We start from the raw sequence: 22,816 nt of genomic DNA on the forward strand, positions 1-22,816 counted from the left end.
TATCTTTGGAAAACACAACACATTGTTGTAACATTAAAGTGTATGTATACAGCCTCATGATCTTCTTTTCCCAGAGTATAAGTTCTGCTTTTAAACTGTATAAAGGGTGGCATTCATTTTCATGCTCTATAAATAGATGCTCTGTCTAATCTCAGATCTTTGGTGATGGAGGAGCTGGGGGTTATCCTTCAGCTTGTCAAACAGAATCTAAGGAGCTGTTGTTGTCATCATGGTTTTCCTTTATCTTTCTTTTCTGTGGCTATATGATGGTAATGGTTTATTTTTAAATCTTTCAAAATCTAGAAATTTGAAATCACGAGACTGGATTTTTCTCTATTCTTTCTTCTTAACCCTGAAATGACATAAACATAAACCTGGGGGATAATTGTAGAGAAGGAAGAGTTTCTGTACCCGGATGTGATTAAACAGATGTATTAGACCCAGCCTATAAAATGGACATGAGGTTCTGTAGTCCCGGCTGTTCGGAAGTGAAGAGGAGCGACACTAAGCCACTGGAGGGAAAGGTGACTAGATGCAGAGTCACGAGACTTGAGTTTTGCCTCTTTCCTGATTATTTATTTCTGGAGTCTCAGAACTCTATCATGTCCTCTGGGCCTCAGCTTTATCTTTCAGAAAAAGATAATTTTCTGAAGATTCTCCCACCCTCCAATTCTTGGAATCACCCTCAGAGCCCTGTGATGTTGGTGATTCAGTGAGGTACCCTTCGGCATTAGTGACAGTTAAAGCGTGGGCCTTGGCTGGGTTTGGATTCCAGTTTATTGGTTTGGTGACCTTGAGAAAATTTCTTAAGATTGTGCCTTTCTCCTCATGTGCAAATAAGGGCTCTTTTCCCCAGAGCTTTTATGAGGATTAAATGAAATAGAAGATTTGCTAAAATGGCTGATAGCCATATTTTTAAATTGTCGTGCATGGTGTGACTGCGATTGACATTATGCTGGAGGTATTTGGTTTGCTCTTCTTGAATTGTTAAAGTTGTTTTAAAAGTTATATAAACGTCTCAGTGATGGATTCCTGTTTCAAGGGTTCTAGAAAAGAGGCCTCCCTTTGAACAGTGGTGGTTTAAGATGCTTCTGGTGTTGACATACAAGCAACCAGTAAGCTTAGTCTCATGCAGACTTTTATTTTAGTAGGGGAGAAACAAAATTTCATATTCCCTAAATGCATAAAGTTGATTCCAGGTAAAAATGTAGCTTCTGTTGACTTTGCCTCTGATGGGATGAAAATGCAAGTTAAAAGGGCAAAAGTTGTATATAAATCATAAAACTCTTACAAATATATGTTATAGTTATCCAGCTTAACCAAACTTCTTAAACTACCTTATGAAGTTTAAGGCCAAAATTAATGAGTTTATCTCTGTATTAATTCTTTGATATGGAAAGACTAAGAGTCAAAAAAGTTGCCCCCAAGTTGCCAGAGTAGGGGTTCTTTCATTTACTCATTTTAGCTGAGGTTTGCCTTATTAACTGTTTTGGCCTTTGAAGTTGGTTATTCAGTTTGTTCTTGGTTTCTTCTCTCAGCAAATTGGTGTCTTTTATTTATTTAATTTAAAAAAAAATTTTTATTGTTATTTCCCAATACAGTTTTTTTTCCTACTGTATAGTATGGTGACCCAGTTATACATCCATGTATACATTCTTTTTTCTCACGTTATCATGCTCCATCATAAATGACAAGACATAGTTCCCAGTGCTACACAGCAGGATCTCATTGCATATCCATTCCAAGGGCGATAGTTTGCATCTGTTAACTCCAAGCTCCCAATCCATCCTACTCCCTCCCCCTCCCCCTTAGCAACCACAAGTCTGTTCTCCAAGTCCATGATTTTCTTTTCTGTGGAAAGGTTCATTTGTGTCGTATGTTAGATTCCGATACAAGTGATATCATGCAGTATTTGTCTTTCTTCTTTCTAACTTACTTCAGTCAGTATGAGAGTCTCTAGTTCCATCCATGTTGCTGCAGTTTGTTCTTTTTTATGGCCAAGTAGTATTCCATTGTGAATATATACCACATCTTCTTAATCCAGTCATCTACAGATGGACATTTGGGTTGTTTCCATGTCTTGTCTATTGTGAATAGTGCTACAGTGAACATGCGGGTGCATGTGTCTTTTTCAAGGACAGTTCTGTCTGGATATATGCCCAAGAGTGGGATTGCTGGGTTATATGGAAGTTCTACGTATAGATTTCTAAGATATCTCCATGCTGGTCTCTGTAGTGGTTGTACCAGCTTACATTCCCACCAGCAGAGCAGGAGGGTTCCCTTTTCTCCACACCGCCTCCAGCATTTGTTATTTGTGGACTTATTAATGATGGCCATTCTGACTGGTGTGAGGTGGTATCTCATGGTAGTTTTGATATGCATTTCTCTAATAATCAGGAATGTTGAGCATTTTTTCATGTGCTTGTTGGCCATCTGTATATTTTCCTTGGAGAACAGTCTATTCAGGTCTTTTGCCATTTTTCTACTGAGTTTTGCCTTTTTTGCTGTTGAGTGGTATATTTTAGAGATTAACCCCTTGTCAGTTGCATCAATTGAAAGTATTTTCTCCCATTCTGTAAGTTGTCTTTTTGTTTTCTTTTGGTTTCCTTTGCTGTGCAAAAGCTTGTCAGTTTGATTAGGTCCGTTGGTTTATTTTTGCTCTTATTTCTGTTCCCTTGGGAGACTGACCTGAGAAAACATTTGAAAGGTTGATGTCAGAGAATGTTTTGCCTGTGTTCTCTTCCAGGGGTTTGATGGTGTCTTGTCTTATATTTAAGTCTTTAAGCCATTTTGAGTTTATTTTCGTGTGTGGTGTGAGGGTATGTTCTAGTTTCATTGAAAGTTGGTGTCTTTTTATTCTGAAGACTTCTCAAGACATCACCTTGAGAAGGGCAAGGTAGTGGAGGAAAGGACTTTATTAGTCATCTTGTGGATGGAGAACAAGACAGAAAATGCCATTGTAAAAAGCAGAAGTCTTTTCCTAAAATCCAAAATAAATACAGCTGACCCTGGAACAACACAGGTTTGAACTGCAAGGGTCCACTTAGCAGCAGGTTTTTTTCAATAGTAAATATTACAGTACTGCATGCTCTGGGGTCGATTGAATCCTCAGAGGTGGAGCCACAGGTATGGAGGGCTGACTATAAGTCAGACTCAGATTTCCACTGCTTGGAGGGCCAGTGCCCCAACCACCGCCCCCCTCCCCCATTGTTTAAGTCAATAGCACAGCAAAAATAGCTTTGCAGTTAGTGTTGTAAAATTAAAGAGGCTGTTGGAGTTCCCATTGTAGTGCAGTGGAAACGAATCCGACTAGGAACCACGAGGTTGCGGGTTCAATCCCTGGCCTCACTCAGTGGGTTAAAGATCCGGCGTTGCCATGAGCTGTGGTGTAGGTCACAGACGCAGCTCGGACCTGGCATTGCTGTGGCTCTGGTGTAGGCTGTCGGCTACAGCTCCGATTCGACCCCTAGCCTGGGAACCTCCATATGCTGCAGCTGTGGCCTTATAAAGACAAAAGATAAAAAAAAATTAAAGAGACTATTAAAAAAGAAAATTTGAAGCTGTCAATATGGTCTTATGCTCCAGCTCATGTACCTTAGCCACCAGGTTGGTAGTATATTCACGAGAGAGGATATTTCATACTTATTCAAGAGGCCCAAACTGCATCTTGGATCATATCTTCCTTTGGACTTCCAGAGTGTATTTGCAGACCAGTGGAAGTGGGTCGAATGTGCATTGGTGGTCCTTGAGTAGAAAGAAGAGGAACAGAAAAAGAGTCATTGAAGAGCAGTGCCGAGGGAGATTTCCAAGGACTCAAGAGAGAGTTTTATTGTCCCCTAGGCCATCCTCTGCAGTTCTGAATCTAGCTTGGACTGCACTGTTGTGATTTGAAAGCAGATTAAAGCTTTTGGACAGATTTGATCTCTTCTTAGACTGGCTCATTACAGTGAAGGGGGGGAAGCAGACTTAAGGGATTACTTTGTAATGAATTTCAGTGCTGCTGGCTTCATTGAATTGATTGAGAGCTAAATCAAATATTTTAACAATTGTAAAATTACTAAGAAGGTTAATACTTGAAGCTCTCTAGACCTTACAGTTTATAAGATACCTGGTATGTTTGTAGGGCAGTTCTGGTCATGGAATATGGGAGGATTCAGTGAATGAGAAAAGCAGAATACATTAGATTAAATCTTAAATGTTTTTTTTAATTTTTAATTTTTTTTGGCCGCGCTTGTGGCATAGAGAAATTCCTGGGCCAGGGATCGAACCTGAGCCACAGCACTGACAATGCCGGATCCTTAACTCTCTGCACCACGAGAGAATTCTGATTTATTTATTTTCAAGACTTATACTTCCCAGTGCCTTTTTTCCCCCAGTTGAAGTATAGTTAATTTATAATGTGTTAGGTATACACATATATATACATATTCTTTTTCAGATTCTTTTCCATTATAGTTATTATAAGATCTCGAATATAATTCCCTATGCTATCCAGTAGGTCTTTGTTGTTTATTTTACATGTAGAAGTTTGTATCTGTTAATCTCCAATTTTTAATCTACCCTTCCCTCCGTTCCCCCCTCTGCTAACCACCAGTCTGCTCTCTGACTTTGAGAGCCAGTGCCTTTTTGAAAAGTTGGAACCTATTGTATCCTCTTGCTCATGGAATCTTGATGGCCTTTGCTAATAATTCAGTGCTTCTAATGTAAGTCCTTGAGTCTCAATGAAGTTAGGTCCTATGGGAACCTTTAAGCAGAGAAGTTGGAGTTCCTGTTGTGGCTCAGTGGTTAACAAATCTGACTAGGAACCACGAGGTTTCGGGTTCGATCCCTGGCCTTGCTCAGTGGGTTAAGGATCCAGCGTTGCCATGAGCTGTGGTATAGGTCACAGATGTGGCTTGGATCCCCACATTGCTGTGGCTGTGGTATAGGCTGACGGCTACAGCTCTGATTAGACCCCTAGTCTGGGTCCATATGCCGCGTCCATGTGCTGTGGGTGCGGCCCTAGGGGAAAAAAAAAAAGACGTTACTTAGGTGTAACTGTTAGCATTCTAGGTATTTGTCTGTGTGTATCCATTCCTAAAAGCCTAATTCAGGCGTTCTCATCCTTTACGAAATGGGGAAGCCTGTTTCTAGTGCGATCTCTTAGGGCCTGACCTGAGTGATGCAATATGTCCTTCCTGTCTTGCCGTGAAGACTGTGCATTGTTTGCTTTTCACAGGTCACTGACAAGGAACAGGAGTTTGCTGCCGCCGCTGCCAAACAGCTTGAGTATCAGCAATTCGAAGACGATAAACTTTCTCAGAAATCATCTAGCAGTAAACTATCTCGCTCTCCATTAAAGATTGTCAAAAAGCCTAAAAGCATGCAGTGCAAAGTGATACTTCTGGATGGATCGGAATACACCTGTGACGTAGAGGCAAGTGTATATTCGAAAACTTTTCTGTCTCAGATACCGAGAGCTAGGGCATACTGGTATAAAGCCTGCAAGATGCTGCTTTGCTTTTCCAGAACTCTGGAAAATTACTCAGACCCAGTTTCTAAGTACAAAATTATTTCCAAAGTCTCTAATGGGATCAAATTACTGCATATACTTATAAAGTCCCCAAAATGTTACAATCAAGAGGGAAATGTGATTGTCTCGAGAAAAAGAAATTTCTAATACTTTCCCTGGTAGGAAAAACATTTTTTTGGAGGCCTTAAAAATCCAGTTTTCTTTAATATTCTGGCTGTGAGCTATCATTGAAATGAATTTTACCTTTTCTCTTTGCATGACTTATGGCCAAGTGGTTAATTGGAACAGAGCTGTAGATTTCTGTACACAGAAATGGTAGGGTAATTGGAACCGTGAATGTCCTTTTCGTGCTTAGAGGATGAGTAATTTGGAACATGCACATGGTGGTGGGTCTTGCAGCTTCCGTGAGTTTGCTCCTCTGAAAACAAAAATGCCTCTGAGAGAAGGGGCAGTCGGGTGACCTTCTTCAGAGATGTTTGGCAAGACCAAGTTCACAAATGAGAGCAACGCAGGCTGTCAAGAGCAGTGGAGATGGGTGCTTGGTGAGTGTCTGAGAACACTGGCAGGGCGTGGACGCAGGCTGCAGGAACGGGTCTGCTATGCAGGTTTAACACGGTCGTTCAAAGAGCTGTTCTTCCACCTCAAGCCCCTGCCTTGGTCCTAGGGGACACTGAACATCCCTCTGTGCCAGCCCCACCCACCACATGCCTCTGCCGGCCCCCTCTTCTGCTGGTCGTGCGTCTGTGTGTGGTCATGCATTTGGGGTCCTCTTTTCTCAGGACACAGCCAGCAGCAAGGCCACGTGATTCCCACGTTACAAGTTCCCTCATCTCTGCTTTCTCTGCCTACAACCTCCGTTATCATTTCTTACGTTTTGTGTGATTCACTCATGCACCAGTGCTTTTCTTGGAACAGAAGATTCAGATCCGTTTCACGTTGATGTCATTTAGGATGTGAGTGGGGTTGGGTTACTAAATTATTACAGATTGCAGGAACATAGAAAAGATATTTTTTGAAAATAGGCTCTTAGATCAAAAGTGATTTAGTCTATCATGTATTAATTTAGAGGATTTCATCATTCTATAACCTGACAAATATTGGTGGGTTGATTTAGGGAGTAAAGTGTGTGTTTCAAGGACCCCACCTAAGGCTTGTCATGCACAGACCCATGTCTTGCATTTTGCTGGCCTTGATTTGGGCTAATTTCTTAGCCCAGAGTGTTCAGTTATTGATGGAGATGTTTCTTCTGAAAATGGAGAGATACAGTAATGTATCCCTACCCAGGTTTTACTGTGCTGCTTAAAGCTCTTCTGTAACCTTGGGTACGATTGAATTTTTCCACTGTGGATTCATCTTCTGGAAAAATTGATCTAGGTCAGCAAAAGCTTTTATCCTTAACTTTGAGGCGAGGCTTTCTACTGATTGTATGTATATAGTGAAAGAAATAGGGTTTCCTGACAGTCCTCTAGTCACAGCTCTCAGAAAACTCCAGAAGAAAACTGATAGTGTTTCGTGTTGGGAGAATAAATACCTCAGGGCTGACTGAGGATGCGTCATGCTGCTCATTTTGCTAAACTTAATTTCTGCCCCGTGCTTCGAATCCATTCCAGCTAATCTATTTTTCAGTATAGCATTTTTATTTTCTAATTAACTTTGGGTACCACTTGGTGTTACTTTTAATGTCACCGCGAACATTTTGAGTGGCGCAGCGATGTTCGTCAGCCATTCTCCTTTGCAATGAAATATTTTTACGAATTTGATATTTTCTTAAGATCACCAGTTTCCTGGGACACACGAATCCTCACCAGCAGAATATAAATCGGTGACATGGTTCTTAAGGTGGCTGTGTGGTGCTTCTTGAAAAAGCAAATTCAAAGTGCCTCTTGTTTTTAAGATTAAAACTATGGGAAGTAAAGCTTTGCTGGCAAGGGTCACAGGATCTACTAGGTAAACAGATTGAAAACCTTGGTTCTAGGGAAGTTGTCCTTTAGCTGTCACTCTGGTCTAAACTGAGTTGTGGAGCTCCCACTGGAGCGCTGAGATGAAGGTTAGCTCCCCAGCTAGGCACAGTGGGTTAGGATCTGGCATTGCTGCCGATGCCGTGTAGGTCACAAGTATGGCTCGAACATGATCCCTGCTCCCTGGCCTGGTGACTCCATATGCCGCAGGGCGGCCAAAAAAGAAAATAAATACATAAAATAAGCTGCGTTGTTATCCACGTTTTGGGGTGAAGGCACATACGCACACACCTGAACAAGTTTTCCAAGTGCTAAGAGCTTTCAAAGGGAATAACAGCCCCTGTGTCAGAATCCAGGTTTCTTCCGAAGCGGCCGTGGCGAACACGGAAGCTAAGTAGCAAGATAGCATTTAACAGGAAAGGAGATAAAGCTTTATTTTTAAAGGTCAAGTGAAAAATAGAAATGGGTTTGGAGCTGGGGCAGCGGATTTATAACAGTTGGGGTCAAACTCATCTTTGGCTTTAAGTTGATGACAAACCCAGCGGGAAGCAGCAGTGCGGTGTGGCTGTCAGGCAGGTTCTTGCTCACAGGGGGCGCCCATCAGGTGCAGTGTCTGGTTTGTGGAAGGTGGGAAGGCTCCAGTTTGTATAATCACACGTCCAAGGCTCACTCCCCAACCACCAGACTGGGGTGTGGGGACGCAGGGGTGAAAAACGACTTGTCTGTGTGTAGCCCGTGTGATTTCGAGGAATTTCTTAAACTTTCTGAGCCTCATTTTCCTAACAGAAAAAGGGAGAGTGAAATAAGGCATTATTGAGAAGATTAAAGCACATAATTTATTTGACACTCTCTAGGATATAGCAGATTCTTGATAAATGGTAGCTGTTTAAGATAATAAGAATAATGAACTTGGACTTGAGTCTGATCAGCAGAGAGTTAGAGGATGCTGAGTGGTTTGAAACCTTCCCAAGAGGACTGATTCAAGAAATAGGATGTGTGGAATATGGAAAAAATAAGATGTGGAGGAGACAGGGCGGCTCCTTCCAGTTATCTGGAAAGATTGTCAATGAATGTTAGAACATTTTGGGTTAATGTAGAGAAGGTAAAACTAAGGTAGAAGTTACAGGAAGTGAGATGTTAAATGAGCAGAAAAAGAAAGTGTTAAATGGGAGTTCCCATCGTGGCGCAGTGGTTAATGAATCCGACTAGGAACCATGAGGTTGCGGGTTCGATCCCTGCCGTTGCTGAGTGGGTTAACAATCTGGCGTTGCCCTGAACTGTGGTGTAGGTTTCAGACGCGGCTCAGATCCTGCGTTGCTGTGGCTCTGGCATAGGCTGGTAGCTACAGCTCCGATTCGACCCCTAGCCTGGGAACCTCCATATGCCACAGGAGCGGCCCAAGAAATGGCAAAAAGACAAAAAAAAGAAAGTGTTAAATGATTGCTGTCAAGTGGAGTTCCCGGGGTGACTCTGTGGGTGACGAACCCAACTAGTATCTGTGAGGACATGGGTTCGACCCCTGACCTCACTCAGTGGATCAGGCATCCGGCGTTGCCGTGAGCTGTGGTGTAGGTCGCAAACTCGGCTTGGATCCCACATTGCTGTGGCTGTGCTGTAGGCCGGCAGCTGCAGCTCCAATTCAGCCCCTAGCCTGGGAACTTCCATATTCCACATGTGCAGCACTAAAAAAAAAAAAAAAAAAAAAAAAAAAAAAAAACCAATAAAATAATACAAATGATTGCCATCAACCTCTCAGTGATGTGCACTCTGCCATGAGGATTCCAGCAGAAAGCATAGATGCATCTCAGACCTGAACGCTCCCTATGCCCCTCCTGCTCTGAGACTCAACAGAGAGAAGAGGCAGCTCTGAACTGATGAAGCCAGACTCACCTCCCCAGCTCCTCTTACCATCACGTGCACTTGTAGGTGCATGAAGAACAGAATGCAGGAAACAGTCATGGGAATAATTTTGTTTTGCATTGAATAAAGCATCAGAAAGACATTTAATTTTAATTAAATCTCTATGCCTAGATGTTTTCCCTTTGGCTTATTTAATGCCTTCGTTATTTTGCCATCAAAATCAGCAAGTCTCAGCTCTGCCGTTACTTTAGCATGAGAAATTATAGTTGCCTACAAAGGACCCCCGCCAACACACACATACACACCCCTTGGAAGAGAACAGCCTAGTTCTCTTTCCTTTTGAAAATACGAGGTAGCCTCTCCCCTGGCCCAGAAGTGCTACAGGGACCCAGGAGAGTAAGAGGGAGAGGCCTCTGCTCCCTGGGGGCAATGACTGAACACCTATTAAGTCCTCAATTCCCACCCCCAGGTTTTGTGCTGAATTTTTCGAATTTCCCTCCAGCAATAGGCTTGGTGTATTGTAGCAATCAGTGATTTTACACTTGAGAGACCTTTTCCTCAATCGTTTTTCAAACTCGTAGTCTTGATTATTAGTATTAATGTAAAAACATCTTATAATGAGTAAAGTATAAGAAAAAAACCTTAAGTAGTTTGAGCCTCCCCCCTCCCCCACCCCATCGAAATTGCTAATACTACTGTTTCCTTCTTGTTCCTTTCACTGAACCATTAAGGAACACAAGAAACTTGTGGCCAGTTTGTCATCATTGTTGCTATTTCTTTTCATTTTATCTTTTTGCCATTTCTAGGGCCGCTCCCTCGGCATATGGAGGTTCCCAGGCTAGAGGTCCAATCGGAGCTTTAGCTTCTGGCCTACACCACAGCCACAGCAACGCGGGATCCGAGCCGAGTCTGCAACCTATACCACAGCTCTCGGCAATGCCGGATCCTTAACCCACTGAGTGAGGGCAGGGATCGAACCCACAACCTCATGGTTCCTAGTTGGATTCGTTAATCACTGAGGCACAACAGAAACTCTGATTGTTGCTATCTCTTGAACATGCGTTTTAAAAGAGAAAATAGACAGAAAATATCCCTTTCACAGGCAATAGATGAATTTATTTGAGTCCCGTGCCTTCTGGGTTCTTGGACTCATCTGAGTGCGATTAGCCTACAGTGAATTACCTGATGACCATCCATTTAGAAATGTTTCCTCTTATTCTCATCCAGTCTGATTTTGTTTTAGGATAACAGTTCAGATCTGATTTGAAATTGGAGTCCCTATTTCATAATATAGATGTGCTGTTGCACATAGTTACCTTTTAAGCCATTTTCAGGGGTAGTTTGATTAGTTCTCCACTAGAAGCCTGACAGGTAGAGGATTCTGGAGCATTATTGCCAAAGCGGGGGAGGTGGACCTTTCCAGAGTTTCTCTGAGGCGGGGACCTGGGCTTATACCCCGGAGCCCCACATGTTGCAGATTCACCAGCAAGTGAAACTGAGTGCTTCGGAGCCCCACGTGCATCCACTCGGGGCCAGAACTCCAAGGGAAGATGCCCCTGGCTTAGCCACGCTGGAGAGGCATTTGAATTCAGACTGGGGCAGATCCAAAAGCTGCTTCACTGCAGCAGTGAAATCTTAAAAGCCTGCCCACCACACCCCCAGGCTCGGCCTTTGCAGAGACCTGCTGGCTGATGGGCTCCAAGGCTGAGTCCTATTCAGGGTCCCCAGGCCGGAATCCAGTCACCACCGTAAACCCTGGAGTTTACTCCAACAGGCACTTCTTGCTGCCATTCAGAGAGGCTTCCAAGGAACCAGAGAGGATAAGAGAATTTATCACAGTCAAATCTAAATGTGCTTGGTCAGGAAAGGACTGTTTAAAAGATTTCCAAATGCCCTGTTTTGCCCTTGAGTCAGTTAATTTTCCAAACCATGCTTCTGTTTCATGTATTCCCTCCAGTGGGATTTGGCTGGAAAAAAAAAACGAATTCAGTGTCTGAATTTCCCAGCTCTGGAGGATACATGATTAAAATGCCTTGTAATCTCTTTAGAAGTTCTTGACTGGACAGCACATAGAATTGCCGTAATTCAGGAAGTTGAATAGAGCACCTCTCGCCTTTCATGGATTACAAGAACTCGTAGTTGTACAAAAGTAAAAATAGGAATTTTTTTCAAACCAGTAAAAGTCTTGTTGATTCAGAAACTGAAAAGGCAGAGCTTTTGATTCTGCGTAATCATGAAAATTCCAATTTAACCTCTCAGTGGGTCTCTGCTCAACTGTGTGTCTTGCCGCATGAAGCCACCTGCCGCAGGCTGCAGCCAGTGACCTGTTCTAGCAGTGGTAGCTTTCCTGCCTGGAGATCAGTGCCCCCGGGGGACTCGAGACCGTGGACGGGCTTTAATTAAGTCAGGTTCCTTGCGCGATGACTCTCTGGTACAACCATGGAAACAGGGACACATGAGGACCGTGACCGCGCACCTTCTTACTTCCCTCACCTGGTCAGCGCTCAGTCTTCCCAGGGCGTTCAGATTTGGCTTCGTTAAGATTTAAGAAAAACAGACTCTTTTGCTAAAATTGTTCAATCTTTTCTCTTTGGTTTTCATGTTCAAAAAGTAGCAAACCAGTAGACCCTCATGAGTGTAGGCATGGTCTAGTGAACACTGTTAACAATATGGAGGTTAAAAACAAGAAATAAAACCAGTAAAACCTTTTGGCATATCACCAGGCAAAACCCCTATACTGTGGGTTGTGTTTTGAAAGCTGAGTAAATTTGAACTTGAGTACCTCCGCGCATCGGGGTGATTGTATGTCAGAGATAACAATCCTTTTCAGATTCTTTTCCCTTAGCATTATTACAAAGAATAATATGTGTTGTGTGCGTGTGTAACTGAATCACTCTCCTATTGACCTGAAACAAGAAAACATTGTATATCAATTATACTTCAGTTTAAAAAAAAAAGAAGAAGGTCTTCTTTTCTCCCTGGGGATTTTTTTTGCATTCACTCCCGACTGACACCTGATGTCAAGGCCTGATGGGAGATTTGTTTCCCACATGTTTACATTCTAACAGCTGGTGCCGAAACCCTAGGTTTGCTTTTTCACTTTGCTGTTCCCCTACCTCTTCACTCTCTCATCGTGTGTTTGCACCACTTTGGGCGCTGATTTGATCAAATGAACATCCACGCCCCGAGTTCAGGTACAGGAGCTCTGTAAGCCAAGCATGTGTGTATGTGTGTGTGGCCGTCCCTGCCCCGGCCAGCAGTGTCTTACTTACCCTTGTGCTTCGTATAGCACAGTGGCTGACGTTTACGTTTACATAGTAGGTGTGCAGTTTCTATTCTGTGAAGAAAGTGATCTTCCAGGCTTAAGAAGAGTCCAGGTTTCCTCACCCTTATCATCCTGTGATTAAAGTGTCAGGTTATACTTGATATTTTTATGTCTAATTGACTCGCTTGCAATTTGCCTTCTTCGGAATCTTCCCAACGTGACCTCTGAGAGTTTTCACACGTGCTCTATAAACAAATCTTTTCAATTCCTCTACTCTGTCTGTGGCCTTAGGAAATGATGGGTCAGCCACTGATACCTGCCCATGGGCTCATGGGGAGGGTCCTTCCCTTTCTCTCTCTCTCTTTTTCTCTCTCATGGCTGCCTCTCCAGAAATAGGTCCCCTAAGCACCTGGGTTTAGGCTTAAGTTGAGGTTTGGGGAAAGCGCATGTAAAACAAAGAATATGGGTTAGTGTATAGAAATGCAACAGGTTTCTGTATGTTAATTTTGTATGTTGCAACTTGACTGAATTCATTGATGAGCTCTCATAGTTTCTGGTGGTGTCATTAAGATTTTCTGTGTGTTGCATCCTATCACCCACAAACTGACAGTTTTATTTTTTTAATTTGGACTCTTTTTATATCTTTTCTTCTCTGATTGCTGTGGTTAGGACTTAGAAAACTATGTTGAATGAAAGTGATGAGAGTGGGCGTCCTTGTCTTGTTCCTGATCTTGGGGTTTGGGGAGAGGAAGAATACCTATTACTCCAAGTCCTCTTCTTAGAGGTGACAGAGTGAAACCTTGCTCCTGAGTCCTCATCAGCATCATCCTGTTGGCACATGCTTGGTGCCAGCTCACGCCCACTCCTGGTCAGCCCTAGCACCAGAAGCAAAGGTAATTCTTCCATACTTTAGTCCAAAGCGCTCCTCATTTCCCAGCTTGGTGGATGGCAGACAATCCCTTATATAGCAGCCACAGCCCCCCCTTCACATAGGGTTAAGCTGGCCCAGGTCCCAGAACAGGACAGTCTGTACCAGTGTGCTTTTTCAGCCTCCTTCCTAGACATAGACCTTTATTACAGCTTCCAAAAATCTCTTACGGTATTGTCTCCACCAGGCATCTCATTAAAATCTTTGTGTTTTCCAGAAGACATTGATCAATTTGTCTTGAAGGGCCTGCAACAGTTTTTAACAAGGGAGTGCATCATTGAGTTTTAATTGTGATTTTTTCTTCATGCATCTTCTTTTTTTTCTGGTTTACGACAATTCAGTCCCTAGAACTAACACCATCCAGTGTGCAAAAGATGCTGAGAGGTTTTCCTAATTTTGCTGAGGCTTTGATATAGTATTTCTTGAGGACCTGCTATGTTCCAGGCACTGAAAACCAAATGAGACAAAGACTTTAAGCTTCGATGGGGCATTGTCCTCCTGATAGAGTCACAGTTTTAGACCTGGAAGGGACATCAGAGGGAAATTTGTCTCCTGCTTCATTTCATGAGGAAGAAAAAGGCCCAGAGCAGTTAAGGGTGCACAGCCTGGAAAGTGCTGGCAAGGGCTAGAGCCCAGATCTGCCCTCTGCTCCAGAGCACTCTTGATGGAGGCATGAAAATGTCCAAAGTCTGTAGCAGAAGAAGGAAGAAACTGAAATACAATATTTACCACCAGCATGGACTTGTGAAATCATAGGAAGAAAAGAGGAAAAGAAGGAGGAAGCTCTGCTTTTCAAAGGATTGAATAATCATTCAATTCTTAAATCATCTATTTTGAATTCTGTAAGCTTTGACATCACATTGATCAGTTTTTCTAAATTTAGTGATTAAGCTTTCACATTATACTTTATATTCTTATATTAGTTGTGCATGTAGTTTTGGGGTTAGAAGAAGGAAACAAGGCCACCCCAGCCCCTTGCTCTGTTCACCTTATTTCTTTCCTTCTTTTTCCTTCCTCCCCATCTCCTTCCCACCCCTCTGCTGGTGGCTTGACTCTGGCCTGAAGGGGATTAATTAGGAGATTAATTAGACCTCTCTGGAAACAAAAGGTTGTGATTTTGAGCAGATCTTATCCAAGAGATAGGTTCCATGGAAAGGATGTCTCTTCTCAAGACTTCTTAAACCTGATTTCTCAAAGTGATCACCAAGGCCTTGCGTTTGCCTGCACCATCATGAAATAAGATACTTTGTGAGACACACACAACTCAGTGTTCACAGCAGCAGTATTCACAGTAGCCAAGGCATGGAAACAACCTAAGTGTCCATCAACAGAAGAATGGATTAAGAAGATATGGTGCACACATACAATGGAATATTATGCAGCCATAAAAAATGAAATGCCATTTGCAATAATATGATGGACCTAGAGATTATCATGCAAAGTAAAGTCAGAGAAAGGCAGATACCACATGATATCACTTAGATGTGGAATCTAGTAGAAATTATATAAACAAACTTAATTACAAAATAGAAATAGACTCACAGACATAGAAAATAGATTTATGGTTACCAGAGGGGAAAGGCGGGGGAAGGGATAAATTAAGAGTTTGAGATTAACAGATACACAGTTCTGTATATAAAATAGATCAACAAGGTCCCACTGTATAGCACAGGGAACTATATTCAATATCCTTTCAAAATGGAAAAGAATCTGAAAAAGAATGGATGTAGGATGTATGTATAACCAATTCACTTTGCTGTACACCTGAAACTGACACAGCATTGTAAATCCACTACTATACTTCAATTAAAAAAAAAAAAAAAAAAAGATACTCTGTGAAGAGTGGAACTTGGAAACAACTTTTTTTTTATCTTGACCAAGAAGGGGAAACAGCTGGAGAGGTGTCATGCAGAAGCACTTCAGAGTGGAGTAGGGAACGGAGTTCCAGCCTCGACTCAGCTCTTGGCCTTGAGGTAGAATGACTTGAAGCACCTGGTACAGGTACCACACTGTCCTGCTCAGAGTGGAGAGGTGACTCTCAACCAGGACCCTGGCCATCCCTCTGGAGAGAAATAGTTTTCACCACACAGTGATTTTCCCTCTCCCCCCAATTTTCCAGACCAATTGCCAGTTCATTTCATAATTACAGCATTTCCCCCATGAAAGACAGGTTATAATTTTCAAGATTATAGCTCATCTCCCCTTAGTTAGCATTTAAATTGATGCTTTTCTTTTCACGGACGACATCTTGGCCCTGGAGAAAGTTTAGGAAGAAGGCTATTTGGTCTCAGCCACAAAATTAGAACATCTTTTCATAGTTTCTTTAACGATGGATTGATCACCTCTGGAATTTGATAGCACCTTTTTGTTGCTCAATTTCAGAGGCAGGTTCTTTGACCTTGTCTCCAAATTTCGAGGCCAATAAATAGCACCTGTGACCTCTTTGAATACAGAGCCAAAGTCTGGTAGACTCACAGGTCCTAGGGTTGGAGGAGAGCATAAACTCTAGTTCATCCCACAAAACGTGTACACACACATTCCAACAAAATACCCAGGGAGGTTCAGGAAGCCTGGAGGACAGTATGATGTTGAAGGCCTGTTAGATGGACAAATAGCTACAAAGAACCAGCTTGCATGGGGCTTACAGCATCCACACACCGGTTGACCTGGTCTTAAAGGGAAGTGTACACAGTCGGGCAGCAGTTAGTTTCAGGATTTGGCTGCCATGTACGCTTTATGCTCCAGTGTCTGATTGACATGAGAAAAGAGGTGAAAACAGAGCTCTTCGTTTGAAAAATGTAGTAACTTAAAAGGACATATTAAATGCATTCATGAATGCCTTTTGTGGTTATACTCTTCCTATGATTGTGTTTTTATAGCAAAGGAAAAAGGGGAAACTGTCACAGCAGTACTGCAGTCCAGTATGGTTTGCTGGTTGGCGGGTAATAATAATAATTCGGTAGTAGATGGGGAAGTTGATGGTGAAATACAGAGACGAGCTCTGCTAAAATGTTGCCTAGTGAAATTGAATAGCTTCCTTTCCTGCTTTTTTTGTTAGTATCACATATGTCATGGCTAATATTTACTGGCAGTAAATAAATTACTCTAGCTAGTTTAGGCACTAATTTCAAGACGAATAGGGTGTTTAGCTTTAAATGCAAGCTCCTTTGGGGCTATCCGTACGTGACAAAGGTTTTAATCATTCTTGCCAAGACTTTATATTTTGATGTTTTCTCATTCTCTCCAATATTCTGTATCTGAAGACATGCTCAGAGTATCAGTAATTGCTCCAGTAAACAGAGGACCACGTAAAACTTCTAAATTAATTTAAAAATTGGATTCAGCTTTGTCAAATTTTAACTTTCTTAGACAGCTGGGGGCTTGTGTTAAGGCACTTGCCCTGTCATTTTTGCTGCACGACTCAAACTATTAGGGTCCATTCAAGACTGAATGGTGGAAGTGTTGAACTCGCATTTTACTTTGAATCCCTTCAAAGTCTTTACATGAAAAGGCCCACTCATACCTGGGCTTTTAAAAATGTGTTTATGAAACTCATAAAGTGTAGGTGTCCTAACCATTGAATATCTATCAAAGTATCACTCGGCAGATCTGACTAGAGAGCTGTTGTGCAGTGGAATGATTTGTCTCAATTGACTTGCTAAAGAATTGAGTTTTGAGCCTAAGAATTTCAACTGTGGGAGGCAGCGTGTGATAGTGCCATCAGCCTGGGTGGCATCTTGGTTTGCCATTTGTAAGTTATTCATCCCCTGAAGTGTTTCCTCATCCTTGGGTGGTTGTGAGAGGAGGAGAGTGGATGGTCAGCATTTACAGGTGCCAGGAGTCCCGTTGGACCTGCAGTAGCTCGTTGATTGGAAAAGGTCCCTAATCTTAAAGCATTAGGCGTATCCTTCTGGGCCGTGTCTGTAAGAATAGGAACAAAACACTCTGTCTAGAGAGTAGTGGGCTTTTAACATAAAAATGGAATCATTAGCTTCATGCTGTTTAGAGATTTGCTTTGATCCTTCAGTGGGTAAACAGGCGAGTGAACTGGGTTAGAATCCGGAAGTAGAATAGTATTTAGCACTGTAAGAAATGAGCTATCAAGCTCCACAAAGACATGGTGGAACCTTAAATGCATGTTAATAAGTGGAAGAAGCTAATCTGAAAAGCTGCATGCTGTGTGATTCCAACTACTGTGTGATATTCTGGGAGAAGCAAAATTATGCAGACAGTAAAAAGATGAGTGGTGACCAGGAGTTGGGTGGGAAGAGGGAGGAAGAGATGGAGAGCGCAGAGGGTGTTTCAGGCAGGGAAAACACTCTGTCTGGTGCTCTGGTGATGTTGTTATACGTTTGTCCAAATCCACAGCATGTGCAACAGCAAGAGGGAACCGTAATGCAATTAGGAACTTAGGGTGTGTTATGCTGGGTCAGTGGTCAGTTCAGTGATGGTAATAAATGTGCCGTCTGGTGGGGGTGTTGATGATGGGAAGGCTGAGCACGTGTGTTTCTGTGAGGAGGGGCATATGAGGGAACTCTGTACCCTCCCTTTGGTTTTGCTGTGAACCTAAAGCTGCTCTAAAAATGTTAAGTCTTAACAAACCCGCAGGATCATAGCCTCCACAGTATTTAGAGATTTGCTCTTGTATCACCTAACAATATATTAGAAAGTGGAAAGTACTTTCTTTTTTTTTTTTTTTTTTTTTAACAGCTGCACCTGTGACATATGGCAGTTCCCAGGCCAGGGGTTGAATTGGAGCCACAGCAACACCAGATCCTTAACCCACTGAGTGAGGCCTGGGATCAAACCCACATCCTCATGGATACTAGTCAGGTTCTTAACCCACTGAGCCACAACAGGAAGTCCTGGAGAGTATTTCTTAAGTCTGAGAAAGTGAATTTCATCTTGACTTTGCACTTCTAGATTGGTTCCATTCAGCCTGGAGAGAATATTACCAGTGTTTCTGTATCAGCTAATCATTAATCTGGCAGTTTGGGAAATGCTGAATGATCTTATGAAATAGGAACAGGAAGTAACTATGCTTGGGTTTAAGGATTGCTTGGTAGGATCGAAGAAGCTGACCTTGAAAACAGGAAATTTGCACTTCTCATGCTGCCTGGCTTGAACTTGCTGAGATTGGTCAGAAGATACAGCTGAAGGTCTGTTGTGGTTGTGTCAGAAATCAGAGGTGTTTAACAAGCCTGAATATGTTCTGGAGACAATTATACACACTGCATTTCTGGCTTTCCGTGCTCACTCTTCTGAGCCGACTCCCATTTTATGGTGAGTGAGGAGGCAGTGGTCCTTGGCTTCGGTAATTTAATGAACTCCTCGGGGTGTGTAGGAGAGTCTGCTAGACAAGGGGTTGACAAACTTGCCTCCCTTTTCCTTTTGCTTAATCCCTTCAGAAGTCCCTTCACGTTCTTTCTCCTTCCACTAAGCCTTGACTTAACTGTATGTTCCAGTTTCTTCCATAGAAACTCTGAGTAGTATATTTGAAGAGGCTTCTATACTATTTGGTTTTATGTTAGATGTCTTGCAAAATAATGCAGGTCATCCTCTATTTTTCCTTCTGTTGCAAAAAGATGGGGATTTGTTTGCCTCTTAGCATCTGAGGAGTTCTGTGATGCACTGGGTTTCACTAAAACAACTAGGGATACAATAGGAACGAGTTAGAAATCTACTCAACTCACTTCCATTTCATGCTGAGATGGATCCTCTGCTCTGGGAGAGAATTTTCTTGACTGAAGAAATTGGGAGTGGCTATTTGAGGCACATTTCCCGGATTCTTCTTCCTCCTTTAGGATCTAGGTTTATGTTTTGGGGTTTTTTTGGTGGATTTTTTTGGTGTTTTTTTAGGGCCACACCCCCAGCAGTTGGAAGCTCCCGGGCTAGGGTCCAGCAGGAGCTGTAGCTACCAGCCCACACCACAACAACACAGGATCTGAGCCTCATCTGCAACCTACACCACAGCTCACAACAATGCCAGATCCTTAACCCACTGAGCGAGGCCAGGGATCGAACCCGAGTCTTCAAGGATACTAGTTGGGTTTGTTAACCACTGAGCCACAATGGGAACTCCTAGGATCTAGGTTTTGAAATAGGGCTGATGTATAAAAGCCTGACCCCAGGTCTTTAGCTGGCTATTAATCCTTCCTTCTGAGCAAAGACTCCTCACCAGTGGTTCATGCTATTCGGAAGGGTGAGTACATGTCTAGCTGCTCTTTGGCAGATAGGTATTAATTATTAGAACATGCTGACTGACTTTTCCTGCAGTGATATTTAAGTCAAGTGGCAGTCACTTATTTTATTTATCTTTTAATATATGTATTCCACTACATTTGTGTGGATTGATTTTATGTAACATACAGATACAACTATCATTAGCTAATATCTCTTAGAAAAATACACTTAAGGCAAGATTGTTTATTAATAGTACTGAACGTCAGTTCAGATTTCAGAAAGCCTTCTTGGTGATAATTTCTTTTTCTGGAGAAGGACAGTGTCTTGTCAGACCTAATAAGATCATCATTAATTTTTTTTCTTTGTAATGTTGTCAACAAAGAGCTTATACTAGGAGGATGAGAAGTGTCATCTCTGGAGTTCCCCCTGTGGCGAAAGGTATCTCTGCAGTGCCAGGACGCAGGTTCAATCCCCGGCCCAGCACAGTGGGTTGAAGGATCTGGTATTGCAGCAGCTGTGACTTAGGTTGCAACTGCAGCTCGGATATGATCCCTGCCCTGGGAACCTCCATATGCTGTGGGATGGCCAAAAAAGAAAAAGAAGTTTCATCTTTGCCATTTCCTTATTGTTTACATGTGCTTACATGATTCATATTTTTTCCCCAAAATCACTTAATTTTTTATTTTATGGATGTATAGTTGATTAATTATTAAGAATTTTCATATTCTTTTCTGATATGGTTTATCACAAGATTTTTTAAAAATTTTATTGGAGTATAGTTGACTTATAGTGTTGTATTAGTTTCGGGTGCACAGCAAAGTGAATCCGTTATACACACACACATACGTGTCCATTCTTTTTTCCCATCTATGTTATTACAGAATATTGAGTATATCTCCCCATACTGTACAGTAGGTCCTTGTTAATTATCTCTTTTCTACTTAGTAGTGGGTATGTGTTAATCCCACCCCCCTAATTTATCCCTCCCCCCATGGTTTCCACTTTAGTAACTGTAAGTTTGATTTCAAAATCTCTGAGTTGGTTTCAGTTTTATAAATAAATTCCTTTGTATAGCTTGTATTAGATGCCACATATAAATGATATCATATGATATTTGTCTTTTAAATTTTGAGAATACTTCTCATTACAGTCAGGATATTTACATAATTCTCTTTAGAATTTGAGTAGATAAGGAGATGTGTAAAGCAAGCACGGAGAAGAAGATGAGGGAGCAGATGAGGCTGGAAAGGAAGGGCAATGTCCCATTAGGACGGATGGGTTTGGCTTGCTACCAAGGTTGGGTATTGTTTGCATGTATCTGTTTTCTGTTGCTGTGTAACAAATTACCATAGACTTAGAGACATTTAAAACAACACATATTTATCATCTCACATTTCTCGGCCAGTCCTCCCCTCTGAGTCTTACAGAGCAGAAATCATACTATTCACTGATCACATCTTTATCTGGAGACTGGATGAGGGAAAGATCCATCATCATGCCTCTCAGTGCTATTGGTAGAATAGCTTCTTCCTGGTTGTAGGACTGAGGTCCCCACTGTCCTGCTGTCTGTTAGCCAGGATCATTCAAGGCCACCAGCTTCACTCTCTGGTCTGTGAGCCCCCCCCCCCCTTCTGTCTCAGCATCAAAGAACCTCTCTTGCCTTAGATCCCTCCACCTTAGAGTCTCTCTGCCCATCCCCTTCTGTTGCCAGGTGGAGAAAAGGGGCTCACGTTTAATGGCTCAGGTGATGAGGTTGGCCCTGCCCAGGTTACCTCCCATCTTGAGGTCAGCTGTACCAGCAAACATAACCTAACTAACCATTAGAGTGGAATCCACTGTATCCAGTACTCTATCCATACAAGGCGTTTGCCCCAGGAGATGGGAAATCACAGCAGGTAATAGGGCCCTCCAGAGGGGCTTTACTCAGGAGAGCCATTTGGCCAGTTGTGATTTTAAAGTGTACTTCTGCGAAGTCGTAACTGAAGAGCAGGAATCTTGAAACAAGGATGCTGTTTGGCTGCATGGCATCGAGCCAAACGGGAGACGCTTGGGGACCAGAAACCAAGGCGGTGGAAGTGGGACAGAGGGAAGAGAGTGGACCTTAAAGAATGAGCCTAAAAGTGAGCAGACTTGATTAATCAGATGTGTGGGGACGGATACAGGTGGTGGTAAAAGACAGTCCCTGATGGTGATGTCCAGACTTCTGGATTGAGGGACTGTAAGACAGTTAGTGAATCTAATTTAAACCTGTTGCATTTGCAGTGTCTGAAATATGAAAGTATCATCTGCTATCGCGTGGAGTATCATTTGGCACTTGGAAGAGCGGTCAGGCTGGTGGGCTTTGTGGGAGCCCTTATATTTACACTAATTCACATGTAGGAGTGAATGAGATTCCGTAGATGATCCATGAATGAGGGGGAGGGCGGGGCAGTAACAACAGAGCTCTGGGGACACTGGGGAGCATTGACCCTTTAAGTTGGGGCTGGGGAGGACTTCGTCCAGTCCCCCCCAACCCTCCCTCAGATGCTTCCATACACCCAGCCCCTGCCCCTCTTGGGCATCCTCCAGCTTGTGAACTGGATGGGCCTGACCGCACAGGGACATCACAGTGGAGAAAATGGTCGAGAGGGTCACCTTCAAACAGGTCAAATTCTGCATAGAGAAGCATTCCCTGTGTCACTTCTAAATGCCATTGAGGCTCAGCACTACTCAGACGGGGCCAGAGCTGTCCTGGGGACCAGCCACTGAGAAGTAATCACGTATTGTCACTCATTGTGACCGATTCTCCCTCCATTCCATTGCCAACTCTCATTTTATTTTATTTGTTTTTGTTGCCATACCCTTGGCATATGGAAGTTCCTGGGCCAGAGATCAAATTAGAGCTGCGGCGGCAGGTCTATGCCACAGCAACACTGGATCCGAGCTGCATCTGCGACCTACGCTGCAGTTCGTGGCAATGCCACTGAGCAAAGCCAGGGATTAAACCCACATCCTCACGGAGACAACATCAGGTCCTTAGCCCACTGAGCCACAACGGGAACTTCCCTATTTCTCCTTTTATTTCTTTAATTTGGCTTTTCGCTCTTTTGTACCTTAGAATTTCAGTTACA

General features: G+C 42.7%; 1 protein-coding gene across 39 annotated transcripts in view; it reads left to right on the forward strand.

The window, feature by feature from the left end:
• The window catches only part of EPB41L3 (erythrocyte membrane protein band 4.1 like 3), a 250,802-nt gene that overhangs the window by 151,542 nt on the left and 76,444 nt on the right, over positions 1-22,816 (forward strand). For all 39 annotated transcript variants that reach the window (XM_021096127.1, XM_021096112.1, XM_021096100.1 and 36 more), the window contains one exon: positions 5,219-5,416. In XM_021096127.1, the coding sequence (XP_020951786.1) occupies positions 5,363-5,416 (54 nt within the window). In that variant the 5' untranslated portion in view covers positions 5,219-5,362. The remainder of the gene's footprint in view (positions 1-5,218; positions 5,417-22,816) is intronic.

The sequence above is a fragment of the Sus scrofa genome, chromosome 6 (assembly GCF_000003025.6).
Source record: "Sus scrofa isolate TJ Tabasco breed Duroc chromosome 6, Sscrofa11.1, whole genome shotgun sequence".
Taxonomy (NCBI): domain Eukaryota; kingdom Metazoa; phylum Chordata; class Mammalia; order Artiodactyla; family Suidae; genus Sus; species Sus scrofa.